Source organism: Numenius arquata, chromosome 8, assembly GCF_964106895.1.
Source record: "Numenius arquata chromosome 8, bNumArq3.hap1.1, whole genome shotgun sequence".
NCBI classification, from domain to species: Eukaryota; Metazoa; Chordata; class Aves; order Charadriiformes; family Scolopacidae; genus Numenius; species Numenius arquata.
The window spans coordinates 14,308,760-14,325,112 of NC_133583.1; the positions used below are offsets into that span (position 1 = coordinate 14,308,760).

At 36.0% G+C, this 16,353-nt stretch overlaps 1 protein-coding gene across 1 annotated transcript in view; it reads left to right on the forward strand.

Moving 5' to 3' along the window:
• ARHGEF3 (Rho guanine nucleotide exchange factor 3) overlaps positions 1-16,353 on the forward strand; it is a 122,132-nt gene that overhangs the window by 41,851 nt on the left and 63,928 nt on the right. Inside the window, exon 3 of the mRNA XM_074151445.1 lies at positions 14,289-14,351. Coding sequence (XP_074007546.1) covers positions 14,289-14,351 — 63 coding nt within the window. The remainder of the gene's footprint in view (positions 1-14,288; positions 14,352-16,353) is intronic.

Below are 16,353 nucleotides of genomic sequence, written 5' to 3' on the forward strand. Positions count from 1 at the left end.
AGAGGGCTGCTCAAATGCACATTGAAACTGGTGTATATGAATCATATGCAAATATACATTTTCATATAATGTGTGGTAAGTTATGTATTTTGATAACTTGCAGATGAGCACCTCATGAAACTTACCTTTTCTTACCTTGAAGTAATGTAACTCGATATGACAGCCAAATGAGGCAATTAACTGAGTATATATTAAAGGAAAATATGTACTAGAAAGTGCTGGTGACCGAGCTGGCAGTTGGAGAGAGACCACTGAAGACTCTCATTACTAGCAGGTGGGTTTCTCTGTTGTGCTTGTCTGAAGAATGATTTGGCAGTCATATATGAGAGCTCTCAAGGAACCGTTCTATTTTGCAGTTTGAATTATGAGTCTGGAACCTAATCCTGTAAGTTTTCTGACTTCAAGTTCTCAGTCACATTGATGACCAGTGTGTAGGTATCTGGGGAGTCCTTGCAGGAGGAGATTCATAGTTTTGAAATTTCAAGTGGGCTGGGAAATTTTATGTCATTGAGATAGTAAACAGTATTATTTGATATTTTTAAGGCAGCAATAACTTTAAGTTGAATGCTTTCTTGATGCTTAAGGTATATAGCTTTCCAAACGCCAGTGAAATGAAGATTCATTGAGTTTCATAGGATGCAGTTGCTAAAGGCTTGCTTATCTAAATTGGTGAAGAAACAGCAAAAATTGAGTTTCTTTCATCAGTTATATCAAAATACCATGTATAAAATGGAACTTTGCACTTTCTTGACGTCTTCTCATATGCAAAATTTGGGTGCTCTGCCAATTTCGTCTTTGGGCCTTGATTCTGGGTTGATTCAAAAACGTTCTTGCCATTATGCCTCTGTTAATTTAAAAACTTTCACTTAGCAGATCTGTTAATTTCTGAAATACGGAAAGTTTTCTCTGATCTAAATGTTTAAAAGTTCTACACAGTGTCTACCAGCTGATTTGTTTTCTGAGGCATCTACATTTGAAGATAGTTGTCTGCCCTTGAATTTAAAGCCCATTGCTGCTGTTTAGGCAGAATTTCACGGGTAGGAGATGGACTGGGTTTCAGTTACTGAGTCTCAAAACCCTCAAACACCAACCTACTACTTTAAAAACATGTTGATGATGTCTTTACCTTTACCATACCCACGCCATTCACCTGTTAGCAACCTTTAAAGTACTTTGGTCTGTTTCAAATATTATTTGAAGCAGTCTATGAGGAAAAGCCACAAGAGAGAGAGAGACGACAATGCTTGTCACTCAGCTTCTGACACTTCTAGTGCACGGCATGACAGGAAGCGAGAGCAAACTGTGTGGCTGCACGGGGAGGAGTTCCTGCCCAAAACTGAAGGAGAGACATAGGGACTCCTTTGTAGCAAAGGCTTTTCACTGTCACGCTGGAGATAGAGAAACCTCCTAAAATCTGAGTATAATACAAAGTACCTGATGGTGTGGTGTTGCTTTTTTGTGCATCATCAGGTAAGTGTAAATTTGAGATTGTGTTAATTTTTATTGTTTGCGTGTGTGGCATTGTAGTAAATTGAAATTGCAGGTATTGCTTCCAAGCATGACAGGATTTAAAGCTGGGTATTAATGAAATCAAAATGTTGCTTAGCAGGAATGTTTCCTTCTGTAAGGGAAGAAATTTGTTGAAAGTTTAGCTAATATACTCTGATATACCCAATGGGATGGATGAGTGTTTATTTTTCTCTATGTGTTGGTACTTTATTGCTGCAGGATAGTGGTTTGTTTTTTTTTTGTTGTTTTGCTTTTTTGTCATACGCATGTAAACATCTCTGCCTCTGGCACCTACTGTGAAAATGAGGACTTTGGCTGATGCTAGGGTTTAAATGGGAACCTTTGTAGCTGTGTGCATAAGTCTATCCATTTTCAAAGTGAAAGCTGTAACAGATCTTATTTACAATATATTTACAGTGCACAGTGATTCTGCTCTGCAGCATGTGTATGTGGTGTCACCTGGAAAGCTGGGTGTGGTTTTAGACTGCACTTTGGAAAGATGTAGACAGAAAAGTAGCAAGATTAATAATAACTGTAGAAAATACAGCCGATGAAGAAAGCTTAAAAGATTTAGTTCATGTCGTGTGTAGAAAAATAAGACTTGATATAAGGTACATTTGTCTCTGATTGTGTGGGAACAATTATAAAGTTGGTACTTGTTCTTGGCATTTGCCAAGGGTAGCACAGGAATAAGTGGGTTTATTTTGTAGCAGGGGAGATCTAGGTTAAATATTTTGGGGGGAAACACGTCCCGATTGTAATGTTAATTAAGGAGTAGAACAGAGTATACAATTATATTATAAAATCTGTCACTTGAAACTTTTCAGCATAATTCAGAAAGAGCTGCATTGTACACATTGACCTGTTTTACATCTTGCAATGGTTAGCGTTTAATACTTGATTGCTCTTAACAGTTTGTGTGGGGATTTTGGTTTTGGCTGTTAATAAGCGAATCAGAGTAGCACATTAGGGTCACAAGCGCACAAATCTGTTCTCTAACTTCGCAGCTCCGGTCCCAGTTTGCAGCATCCTTCTGCTTCTTGGAAAACTAGAGAGCTTTCTCTTATTGAAGAAGCAAAGTTGTTTCAAAATATTTGTGTATATGTTGAATAAAACTGTACTTTGAAGTTCTTAGAAACGTGATAAAGGTGGGGGCCTATAGTGTGATACAAGCAAGTCAGGAATATGTTCAAGGGCCTACATGCTCTTGGATTTGCTCTGGCTAAAGTATACTGAAGCTTAAGAGTGGATTGTTAATTGGGATTTTTTTTTTTTTTTTTTTTTTTTTTTTACTTTTCCAGTGCCAATTTTCAACAGTGAGAGAGATGGTCTGTGATAAATTTATTGCATTGAATATTTTTAATATGTTATCTGGGATGCCTTATGCAGTTCTGACTTAAATAATGTTTAAGAAAAGTAATAAAATTGCAACAGGCTCAGAAAGTTTATTAAGACTGTCAGAGAAATGAAGAGCTATTCAATTAGTGAAAATGAGTTTAATAGGTGTTATTCATTTGAATTCTCAGTTTTTATAAAATAGTTTAAGGAGACTGGTGATTACTAACTGCCATACTGTTAAATTGGTGTAGTCTTTTTGGATGTACTTAATATGCGTGTTTGCTGCGGGGATGTATTTTAGATATAATTCACTTGAAAATTTATAGCAGAAGAACTCTAATAAATGCCACAGTTTTCATGGAACACCAGGAGATGAGTGTTTGGCTGTGACATAAATTAACACAGATTGTTTGGTGTCTACTAATACTGTGGAGCTCACAAGGAAATCTTTTAAGTTTGGTGCAATTTCTGTCTCCTGTTCTATATGCTTTGTCCAGAATGATTGAAGTCTTTATCCCTTTGTCAATTTTTGTTGAAACTTGGCAACAAGTTAAAAAAAAAAAAATAATAACTTAAGAATCAGGAGTCATAGGGATATACACCAAAATACCATATAAGCCTTGTTTCCCGAGAAATGGAGCTAAATTGTGTGTGTGTTTATATATAGTGAACCCAAAAATAGACATGACAACATGTAACGTTAGTAAAAGCGGTATTGTTTTTATCTGCAGAAAAATCCTTTTTGGGTGCAGCCATTTTATCTGTTCTGTGAAGCTGCAGAAGAGCAGTTGAGGTGCTTAGATCAAAAGCCATGTGCAGGAACCTGTCTGTGGTTTTAAAGGTACAGCAGTATAACCATGCTGACTGCAGGAGACTAGGGGAAAGCAGACTAATAGTAGACTATTAGAATAATAAGGGATGACTGCAGTTTATGCAAACGTCAGCCAATTGAATGCCACGTGGAGACCTAGTTTATGGAAATTACTTTGTTCTGCTGCATGTGGTTCCAGTGCTGTGCACAGCATCAGCAGTCCAAGCTCTCTTTTACAATGAGAAGCTCCATTACATTCTGACATTCTTAAAAACAAACAAACAATAAAACCCTCAAACCTAAAAAATAACTAATATAATAACAATAATGATGAAGTATCATTTGAATGAATCTGCTTTTCAAGTGAGAAAATGTCATTGTAGTTTCTGTTCCAAGAAGAAAAGTCATACCCCTTACATGCACAGATGCAGCAGGTTTGGAACCAGAAGTGGTGGTTGGCAGCTGTGATTAAATGGTCACCTGCAGCAAGTACAGGACGTTGGTGTCCAGTCAGAGGAAGTCCCCAGGCCTTCAAGTGCCCAAAACCTTTTAAGGATAGAGTTAGAACATTAAAATAGCCTTACTTTGATTATTCTTGCTTTTACAACTAGACCTATAATAAACTCCCTCAACGCAAGCACACAAGGCTAGGAACTTCAGCTTCATCGCATCAGCTTGCCAGAGGCAAAGGAGTCCAGGGATTATTTGCACACTAACTCGTTAAATTACTTGAGGCCACAAAGAACTGGATCTGACGGATCCCAGCTGAAACATATTTGTGAGAAGAACAGAAGATGAATCTAAATAGTGCATGGACTCTTTTAAACTGAATCTTAGTTTTTATGTATATACTAAGTGAATTTAGAATCCTTAGATATTGATTGTAAGTGTAGTATGTAACTTATTTATCTGAATTTGATTCAGACTTTATAGTAAACTGTGAAAAAGTTCCAGTGTGTTTAACTCTCTGCTAGATTCCAGTGACTGATAATCTCCCCCGTCTTTCGAAAAGGGGAAGGAAGAAGGTTAAATAAAGATAGAATAAATACCAGGCCTCAAACAAAGCTCTGCTGATCCTTGTCCTTACAGCATCCCGTACATGCACACCCATTTCCTGTTGTTAATGTTAAACACATTGAATATAACTTTCATTTCATTGTTCACTTCAGTGCTCATTTTATATTACATTGACCAGAAAATCTCAAATCCATCACAATGAGCGCTGTAGAAGTAAAGCTTGCTCTCTGTGCTTAGAGAAGGGTGAAAAGGAGCTGCCATTTTGTCTGGCAGAGATGGGAGTGACTCCTCAGAAGTGCTTTGATTCTGACATTTCAGTGGCAAAACCTGAAGTGCCATAGATATTCTCGCCTCCCTTTCGGAGTTTCCTGCTGTGTTGTAACAGACTTAGAGCAGAGTCGGTTTTTTCATTTGTTTGGTTTGCTGGGGACATGAAGAGCAAGCAAGTTGTGTTACTAACACCAATACTCAAAGAGCCCGCAGCCAACGTGTGTGAAGTGGGAAACAGAACCGGCAAAGCTTTGTCCCAGCCTCGGTGCAAACTCTGCAATTGGGTCACCTCTGACTGCTGCTCCCGCAAAAGGAATAAAGCTTTTATTTAGAGTTTTGTGGTACTCTTGAGAAAAGAAACCTGTAAGTCTTTGGTATTCTGAACAGTAGAGGGCAGCGGAAATGTATGTGGAAAACAGTTTTATTGTAAAACTAAGGAATTTTTGGTTCTCTTCAGAGCTTAATCAAGTTCTTTTTGCCAACGTAACATAAAGAACTGTTATATTGGAATGCAGGGTAACAACTCCTGTTCGTTGTTTTTAAATTTTGTATTAGAATTTGGTATTCTGAAGTTATGGTCCCCAAAAGGATGTATCATGGATCATTCAGCTGAAAAAAAAAAAGGCCCTGTTCTCTGGGAAAACTTACTCTAAGATGCTGTTGTCTTCCTGTGCCTTCATGCCCTTAGAACGGTCAGTGGTACAGCCACAGAAGGGAGAGATGAGCAGGGAGGAGGGATGGTGCTGGCAGGAAGGTGAGCAGTAGCCTGTGGGAAAGTTAAAAGAGGGCCGGCCTTTAAAGATGACAGGAAATTCATCTCTCTCTGAATGAGCTTAAACTAGGGAAGGAATTATCACTTGTTAGTGAAATTGCAATTGGTTAGCTCTGAACCAAAGTTAGGAGGAACACCATATTCAACAGGAAATTTGGAGGTTTCTGGCTGGTTATTGCAGACAGAGATGTTTATGTGATTAATATGACATGGTCTCCCTCTCTACAGACTTCATTCCAGAACTGTGCATTGTATCAGCCAGGCCAATGTTCTTTTATTTGGCATATGTACCTTTATTTCATCTTAGACACTTGAATGTCAGTGCAGCAGTAACGTGATAAGATGGAAAATGCATAATCCTACGTGAGGCTTATTCTTGTTTCAGTATCATGAGGGTTCTGGCTTGAAGCTGGGAAAAGTGACACCTGTGCTGTCTCTTATAGCTCACTTCTGAAGTCTGCTTTGTTGTGTTATATCCCACCACCTGTGGCAGGAAATGTTAAATTAGTGATTATTCAACTAACCTTAAGATAGCAGGTTATTAATCTCTTGCCTAGTAATTTTATACCCAATTTAAGCTAGATCCAAGGCATATTTTGTTAACTGAGTGATAACAGCAGGTGAGAAAAATGTTGAAGTGTTTTGTCAGAATTTCCTCCTGTTGTATTAGGAAGACCAAAATGCTTACCTTCTAATCTGAAATACTTCAACTTCTTTGTTTTCTGGCTGTGTCATCTGTGAAACTTCTGGAACCATTTTAAATTAGTCTGGAGAACTGAAAGACTTCCCTCCCAGTCCAGTTTGTCATGATTTCTTTCATTCTACCTCACTTCTTGCATACCTTTTAACATCCGTTTTGTGCTATTTGTGCCTCATCACTGGACTCTGTCCTGATTGAATCCTCCGTGCTCTGTGATGTAACTAACTGGGACCTTGATACCTTTGAGATCATTTGACTGTGATTTGAAATACAAACAGTAAGAACTTGAAACAGATCTTGTAACATGGAAGCAATAACAGGTGGAGGTTTTGGAGTCATTAAAGGAATAAATTTGGTCTTGGCAACTGGTACTTTCCAGGGCTTTTTAAGAGAAGGATCAATGTGTTATGGATGAGCGTGGAAGTACTAACAAACTATAAAGGAAAAAAGATGAGAATTGTAGTGTCTGAACATTCTTTTGAATTTACCAGCTTCTGAACATGCTAGATATTTAAGAATTAGAAGGGTGCTTAGAATTGCTAGTATTTTTGAATATATACATGTGGATTTTGCTGATAAAAATGATTTACATATCAAGAGAATTTATTAACTAACTGGATATTTTGAAGGAATGCTGTGTAAAAACAGGACAAGTAGAAATTCACATGAAAGTCCGGATTATTGTTGAGTTTTGATGTCTTTAGAGAAAGAAAGTGATGGTATGTTCCTGCCTGGTATGTCCCAGCTGCTTAAACACCGACTGTGATTCCTATTGCAGAAGGCCATCATCAGGCTTTTGATGTGAAAGTGCCTTGTAGATTGAGAGAGCTCTCAGCTGGCTAAGGAGATATATTGATTGCTTTTTAAAATAAAAAAAAAACAAACAAACCACCAAATCATGTAGTAGATCTGCTTTTCACACAGACAGAATTGACCCTTGTGAATGTGGCTTGAACCTTTTCTGGCTTATGATGTTTCACTTTTTGTTAAGTATTTGGTCTGTTTTCTCCCTTCCTTCCGCACTAATCCCTTTTGGATTTTATTTTTTACTATACCTCATCTCTTCAAATTGTTATTTGTTGGTTGCTTTTGGTTTTTGACTCTGTCTGATGGAGATACTGTCCTTTGGGTTGTCCTTGATAATAGTGTACCGTAAACTGGAGAGGGTCATAAAGTACCCTCTTCAGTTTACGGTACACTATTATCAAGGACACTTTTACTTTATTTACTTACTTTTATAAGTACACTATTATTCAAACAGTGAATCCATTCGTGCCTTTTTCTCAACAGCATAAATGATAAAAAAATTTTGTTGGCTTAAATGGTTTTCCCTGTTCTGTATTATTGCAAATTTTGGTTTTGTTTAGTTTAGGGGGTGTTATTTTTTGATTAAACCTGTATTACATAGGACAGACTTAGCAAAAATGCAGTGTTTATACATTAATGAATGAATGGGTTCATTGGGTCAATGGTTCACGAGTTGATTTTCTTTCATAAAAGCAGGCAATCAATTAGGGAATCATTCACATATAAAATAGAGACATAAAATATGTTTACGCTCGTGCCTTTTCAGATGTTTCCCTTTGAAAATGCAGTGTGTGGAGATGTTCGATTATGAGAATTGGGATTGGGAGTCTGCAATTGCTCTCATTATTGAACTTTGCAAAAAAATATGTTAACTTGCGTTTTTTGCTACCTAGAAATCCTTTTAAAGAAACTTTTAATTATTACTGGTATGGAAAACAGTTTCTTTGACTTAGACCTAACAATGTTTACCCAAATATTTTTTAGTTCATCACATACTTCCCTCTCCCAAAATTTTAATAAGACATTCAAAAGAACCATAGTAGAACATGTGGTTTTTCAAGGCATGTATATATTATATTTTTATGTATAAGTGTGTGTATATACATGCACCTCTACCTACTTACATTTATTTAAATTATATATTAGAACTGTGTTTTTTACAAAGTAGCTTTCTTTTAATTAGTAGTGCGGAACTGTGCCCAGATATATGTTCTGGAAAGACTGAGTTTTTTAGATATTTTCATATGAAAACAATTTGAAATACAGAATGATTAAGTGGTTTGAAATTTTTCTTTATTTTGGACTCTTTTTGTTTTGGGTGGGGGAGAAAATCTGTTTTGGTAGAATAAAAGGATCCTCATTTGTAAAATGAATCTCTGTATGAAAAAGAGCTTAAAAAGTAAGTTGTTTTGTTTTGAAATTAGTCTATGACTTAAAAGGTTTAAGGGTATTATGTGCCCACGCAAATACATTGTCTTGAACTATTATTTATTTTGATGCCAGTCTGTGTGTAGACATATTTCTAAGCAAATTAGTATGGATAGATGATTTAGCAAAAGTCAGCAGTTCTTCTGAAAAGCATTTCCTTCCCCATCACAGGATGTTGGTTTTTTTTGTCAAGCTATTTTTGTACATCTTGGCATTTCATCTCCCAGGTGGTAAAATATAAATCTCTGGTATTGATAACTAAAACCCTGTGATGGAGAGAGGATGTTAATCCAGCCTTCCTATAACAATGTCTTATTGCTCTAATTCCTTTAATTAAATCACTGCTTTAATATATAATTGGATATCTTACTTTCTCATCTCCTGTGAGATAATTATTGAGAACAACTCTTTCCTGCTACGTTAGGACCAGGAAGTGTTCTGTCTCTATAACTATGGATGTAATCACAGCCTTTTAGGCAACAGTATCACAAACATGGATCAAGATTCAAACTTGTTATACACCCAGTCATCATGGTCCAATGACTTAAATTTTTTATGTATTTCAAAAGACAAAAAAAACCTGTCAAATGTCTTTCAGTCTAGAGGTACACATTCCAATGTGTGTAGTGCATCTGTTCCGGTCAGTCAGAAAACACAGACATGTCTCTATTCAGAACAGATACTGTGTTATTGGTGAACTCTTTTCATGCAGATGTTTTCTTAAAGCCTACAAATATTGTGCAGAAAAGGGGAGTTATCAAAGCGTTGCAAGCTATCCTTTTTTCCAGCAAGGTAAACCGCGTCATAACAATTTTCAATTCAGTTTGTTTGAAGTACGTACAAATTCTAATAAAGAATTACTCTGCAGTGAGATAGCAGGTGGCATTTTGTCCATTGCACATAGCGGGATACGGAGTAATCACAGTATTTTGTATTTAATATGCAGCTGCAGTGTGGCATTCCTTATGTAATTAATATACACTGGAGATGAGTGACCATGTCTAGTAAAAGAGTAGCATACTACCTTTTAATTCTTTTTTTTTCATGTTATTACTCTGAATTTAAAATAGGGATGGGTTCTAATTGGATAGTTGAGTTTAAAATTTCAGGAGTATTCACATTAATAGCTTTAATGCGCTTCCTCAATACAAAGACAGGGCACACTAAGGGTCACTTGTCTTACAACTTTATTCCTGTTTTGTAGCATTCACAATATGTTGAGGCTTCTTACTAGATTTTAATTAAAACCTGGTAGAATCTCTAACTGGACATGGTTCTGATAAAACAACATGCGTATGCAGAATATTAGAATGTGATTATATATTCCTACGTGTAAGGAACATAACTTGTGTATATAGTTCAGGCATGCTCAGGGTTCCCTAAGTGCCTCAACTTTTCTGTCCCTTGACACTTTTGTGGTTAAATCTGTTGCAATTTTCTGTAAGATTTCTGCATGGGTAAACTCATGGACTACTTATTAGTGTCTGTCATCTGTCAGTGAGAAGACAAGCACACTTGGAGTGGGCTTGTCTTCTTGCTATTGCATATGCTTCTTCAAGGCTTGTAGTCCTAAAAAAGCTATAAATTTGTACTATGGCTACAGCCATAGGTAATTGTAAGAAATATTAACAAGAACTAGGGATACTTCATGTGCAAGATAATGAAATGGAATTAAGAAATCAGTTCTTTCTCCCTAGTGCTGTGCCTGGGCCAGTGCAGGTGTCGTGTTGAATAAAGATTCACACATAGTGGTTTTTGGCTTAACGTAGTCTTGCGTGACAGTATAAGCTGGCATGAAAAATCTACTGTAACATGACGGAGTTAGGAATTGTTTGATACGTTTATTTGTCATTCAGGCAATACGTGCAATAGATATTTGAACCTCTCAAGAGCTCTGCTTGCTTAAATTCCGCCAGGAAGTTCAACATTTTCATTAATATACTGCTTAACTGATTTCAATATTTGGGCAATAAATGCATTTTATCAAAGATCCTTGGCTTTGTAGTGAAGCTTAAACCCCTCTGAATGTGTGCGATACATACAATGCTTTATCACATCATTCTTCTTCCAGATTCACCCCGAAGCTATTCCACTGTATTCCTAGGATCTTTTGTGAAAAGAATATACATCAAATTGTGGAGAGCAAAGTGGAGCCAAGTTTGTGTTACTTGATGTGCTGTGTGATTTAAAACATAAAGTGAAAAGCAGCATTTAAAGGGTAATTTTCTGGAAGATGAGAGATTCAGAGGTCAGCGGCATTGTGCTATGGCAACCAAGACAGGACTTGTAACTCCTTTGGGTAAAAGATGCTCACAAAGAGCAAGGATTAATTTAATGAGCACCTTATGCTCCCTGCACAATATCTACTGCAATCTTTGCTTCTAATCCACTTATTATGGGCAAAGAAATTTATCCAGTAGCTCAATTATTGGAAATTTCTTTTTTTTTTTTTTTTTTCCTCATGGTCTCCCCCTCCAATAATAGCCCTTGAAACTCTTAGAAAATTAGAACATTATTCTTAACTGCAGTCAATGATATTTAACAATTTCTTTGTGAAATGACTTGTCTTGCATAGCTGCTGGGAGAAATGTACAAAGAATATAAATAGTATAACACTTGCAAACTTCCAGGTAACAAGAATAGTATAATATTCATGCTGTTAGGTAGATTATTTTTGTATGTGTTACTTATCAGTAAGTAGAAGACCTAAATTAAAGTAGGAGTGATCCTTTGATAAGCACAATAAGGTATAAGGTAGAGCAAGCTCCACCTACTTTGTGGGGGCTGTCCCAAACTCATTCAATAGGTAATTGTTTTTCTTACAATTTTTCATCCCTTTTGGTGCGTATGTCACAGTTGATGCTGATTTATTCCTCCTGAGTGTATTGAGATTTAGTTATATAATCAAAGAGGTTGTCTCTAAATCAGATACGAGCATGTTAATATTCACTACTAATGACATTTTGTGCTGTGCTTTCTTTACCTGAGTAGCCTTGCCATAGGCTCTGCTTTGTCCATGATACTTCTATGTTTTGGACCCATATACCCACTCTGAATGTAGTAGTCAAGAGCCCACACGGTGGTTGTTTTATAACTTTCCTTCCACAGTAACAGGAAGTCCTGGCTCCTTCAAGTTCACATTATGCAATTTATAGTCTCAATCTGCTTTCATTAGAGCTTGTCTGTATTGGAAATGCCACTTTCTGTGTTAATCTGTAGCCATGTGACTACCAGTAAGAGTCTTTTAATCAGTTATTTAACAAAGGAGCTACCCCTTTGTTGTCTGTGTGGTCATTTGTCACACTCCACTAACAAAGAAATTGCATTGATTCCATTATAGCAAACATTTGTTATCATTTCAAAATGTATAATATTTAGAGACAATTTTTTTTTTAATTTGACCTGTCTATAGATTATTGGGAACACGTACTCTAATCAAGCACTGAATTTAAATTTTTGTATGTGTGTCTGATGGAGTAATACTTTTTATTGTATTACTATATTGATTGTTTTGGAATTAACCTTTATTCTAATATTTTGCAGACTGAGGCTTAGGGTTACACCATTTTTGTATTTCCATAACTAAAGATGTCAGACTTAAACCAACACAGGCTGTGAATGCAGCTCCATCCTGTCCATCCATACACCAGAATCACCATTACTATAGATTCTGTTGTACCAGATCCCTACACCATATCAATTTATCCTTCTCTTGTAGGAATTTGTATTTCAAATATAAACACCCTTCGTTTTGATTTAACCTGTGTTCACTGTGTGGGAGGGATAGTACCTTTTTGTTTTGTAATTTCTTGTTTACTAAGTAAAGACTTAATGTTGACTTAAGTAGAATCAATATATAATTTTTTGAGGAAAACTAAAGGACACATGCATTTCTATCTACAGAAGTCTAATTAGGCTTGAAGAATAGTCTGCACCATGTTCACTAGGATATTAGGAAATGTTACCCTCTGGGCAAAGTACAGACTTTATAGATCTCATGCCTGTTTTTTGTTTTTCATCATGAATTCACATCGAGTAACTCTAGAATAATAATTCAGATGGGCTTATCCTGTGGGAAAAAGCCCCAACCTTATAAAACAGTGCTACAGGATAAACAAATGCACTCAGTCTTATTTCAGATATTTCTGTGTTGTCTTTTAACTTCTTGCTAAAAATCTGTACTATAACAGTAAGAGGGATTTGATTGTGCATAGTCTGAGAGTAAAGAATTACTTTTCAAAAAACACTTCTCATTGTGTTGGGTGATTAGAGAACTCATGATCCAGTTTCTGTTTCTGAATAATAATGGTGTTAAAACACAGCTGTCCTTGACTTTAAAATTATTATTGCCAGAAAAGTGAGACAAGTTAGTTCCTAAAAAAACCAACCAAAATTGTATTTAAAGATGATTACCCAAGTCAAAGATCTATTGAATGCTAGTGAGTAAATATTAAAAGTTTCAACACTTACAGTTTCATTTTACAACACCGTGAAATAAAAACTTCAGGATTTTATGATAAATAGTTCTTATCTTTATTCATCAGAGAAGGTTCTCAGAAACCATGTGCTTGACCTAGTAGATGCAATTGTTGTTTTACTGGCTTGATGGAATAAAACCTCCAGGCTTCAGAAAAGCTAATGGTGTGGGCACTGGGGAGGCAGGATACAGATTATATATATATTTATTTGTAATATTATCAATTAAAAAAATACCTGCACAATGTGCAGCTCCTGCTTTTAGCTGAACTTTGGTCATCTTGTAAGATAGAAGCTCTGTATGGCATCTCTGTGGGGTTTTTTGTGGTTCTTTAAACTGCTCATCTTTGACTTCTGTAGGCTGGAAACTAAATCCCAGCTATTATTACCTGTGAATGCTTATCTCTAGTTGACAGTGGAAAACAACACAGCTGGATAAATAAGGATCATGTATTCTGTGGCTTCTCTTGTTTCCTAAATCTTCCTGGTCTGGTAGAAAATGCGGAGCTCTGTTAAATGAAATTTCATACTTCTCATTTGAAGGGCGTGAAGATTAATCTTGTGGTGAACGTGTGAAATGACAGCAGGGAGGGCTTGCCATTTTCCAAAACAAAACCTGAATGTATAGCAGAATACAGTGACTGACATCAATATTGAAATCCAAATATATGTTGATTTAAGCCCTGCGGTATGTTTCACCTATTATCCTCACTATGCAATATTGACTGTCTGGGAATAGTACTAGATTGCTGAATTTATGTTTTGAAAAATCTAAGTATAGGCTTTTGACACAAAATACAAGTTTCTCCATCTGACAGTTTCGTTAGTTACAAAAGTTACTATCGAGTGCCAGTGTGTATATACACTATGCAACAATTCCTCCTGCTTTTGGTTAGAAATAAGTTCCTTAATTGCAGCGAACTTAAATCTCTGAGCAGAAAAAGAAACATTAATTTACTCATGTGCTAATAAGTAGCTTCTGAACTTGTGAAAATAGAGCTTATATTCATATGCACGGTGATTATTATGATGATGAGAGAAAATAATTAACTATATATACATACCTATACGTGTATGACTTCACGTATGCCAGTTTCAGTATCAGGCCAGTGGTAGTTGGTATTATTCATTGAAACTGAGCTTTTCATTTTGTTTTCTAGAAGAAACGAAAACAGAGTACTCAAGATGAAGATACAATCAGTATCTGCAGCCTGGATACAAGTGTGAGTAATTTTGTTTTCCTTTTTGCCTTCCCTCCCCATCCCCTAACCACCCCGAACTAGAATATGGCCATTATGGGTACTCCGAAACAAATCTGTTCTTTTCAGCTGTATTGTTTTAATACATAGTATAAATAACTTGTTCTACTTATAAATAAAAATTTAAATATGATATATTACTGCTTTTCATTTTTCTGGACTATAACTTTTAAAGAGAAAAATAAAAAGCCAGAACAACAGTTTATTGTAAAGCAGCAAATCTCCTATTAGTAAATAATTATCGGGATAAAAGGGCATTGTGAATGTAGGACTTAAAAACAGACTTTTTATGCCATTGCACGGCTGTATGAGAGATTTTATTTCAGTTATGTCAGTGGTTAATGCTGGTGTTGTGAAGCCGTGTCATTTGATATTAGTACAACTGTGAGACCTACATGTGTCAGTGCTGAAGTGATGCACCCATCACATACAGCCATGCTGTTCTGTCACACGCTTCAGATGGGAAGAAGCCATCAGAAAATGTTTTATACAAATTGTGCAGTTTCTAATGTGTATACTTTTCTATACAAATAGACTCTGACTTGCGAGTTTTTTAATCGTTTCTGTCAGTAAAGGCGAAATATTGACTTGTCTGAGTTGGTAAAACTGGTTTTATTATTTTTTAAAAAAAAGGTACTACAGTGGTGACTGCTTACTTTAAAAATAAGCTATAAGGACAAAACTTTTCTGTCCACGTTGGTGGATGTTGAAAAAAAAGTATTAATGAGTGTAATTACGCAGTGAACTGCAATGCGTGTTGTTTTTCATGTGAAGTTGTGACATAATGGTACACTTGCATTTATCATTTTGAATCCATGGAACTAAAATAGATGTAGGAAAATTTACCATTCCTTCTTCAGTGTTTGTGTCATCACTTTCAGTGTTTTGTTTACAGTCAGCTGTTGAATCAGTTTTGCCTTTCTGTAGACCACTTGCATAGTACAGACAGGAAAAGTAAGTTAATAGAGAATAAAAGCTGGTTTTTTTTTTAACAGTTTTTTATTTATTAGCAGGTGTGCTAATAACCTAGTGCTGTCATTTCTTTAATGATCAGGTTTTATTTTTGTTTTTGAAGAATACCTGTTCGTTGAAGAAACAATTACATTTAAGCGTTCATCTGCTTGGATGGCTGCAGACAAGTTCAAGCTCTTGTAGGCTCTCCAAGTGGGCTGGGTGGAATCCAGCATGTTTCAGACATCAGAAACCCACAGTAGCCTGACCTTGTCTGTTAGCTAATACTTCAATGTTAGTTAATCGCATTAGACCTTACATCAGGCCCAACTTCAAAGGAATTGTTATCCCTTTAAAGGAATTTTAAAGGAATTGTTATTCTTCAGGGAAAATTCAAAATTGCTGACTATTGTTTCTGGAGAAATTGGTAGCTTTTTTAGGTGCCTGACTCATCTGGGATGGAAAGTGCTGGTTTTAACTATTTTCATGTTTCTGTAAAGAGTATGTATTTTATTCTTGTATAATTAAGACCATTATGTAAAATTCTCTTGTGTAGAAACTGTCAGGCTGCTGTAGAAGTACTTGGATGAGTATAACCTCTGTTTTGACTAATAGCTAAAGATGTAAATACTGCTTAAAAGGTACAGTTTCTGTTAATAAGTGAATTCTTAGAGGAAGGTGATCTTACATGATCGTACCTTTGAATTTGGTCCGCACAAGTACAGAAAAAAAGCACAGGGCGAAGTGGGGTTCATGGTTTACTGATAAGCAATAGAATGTCCTTCATTTCCAGTTATGAAATTCTACCTAAAATTTATAAAATGTTATTTCCTTGATACTGCTTTTCTGCATGACCATTATTATTGACAAGTGACTATAAACATGAATTGGAGAAAAGATAAAGCAATTAACTAAATGTTTCTATGCTGATCTGTGAGACAATGATGATTAAAACTATTGAATTTTGATTTTCATGAAAATATTTGTAAATTCCTACTTTAGAGGGATCTTGCTA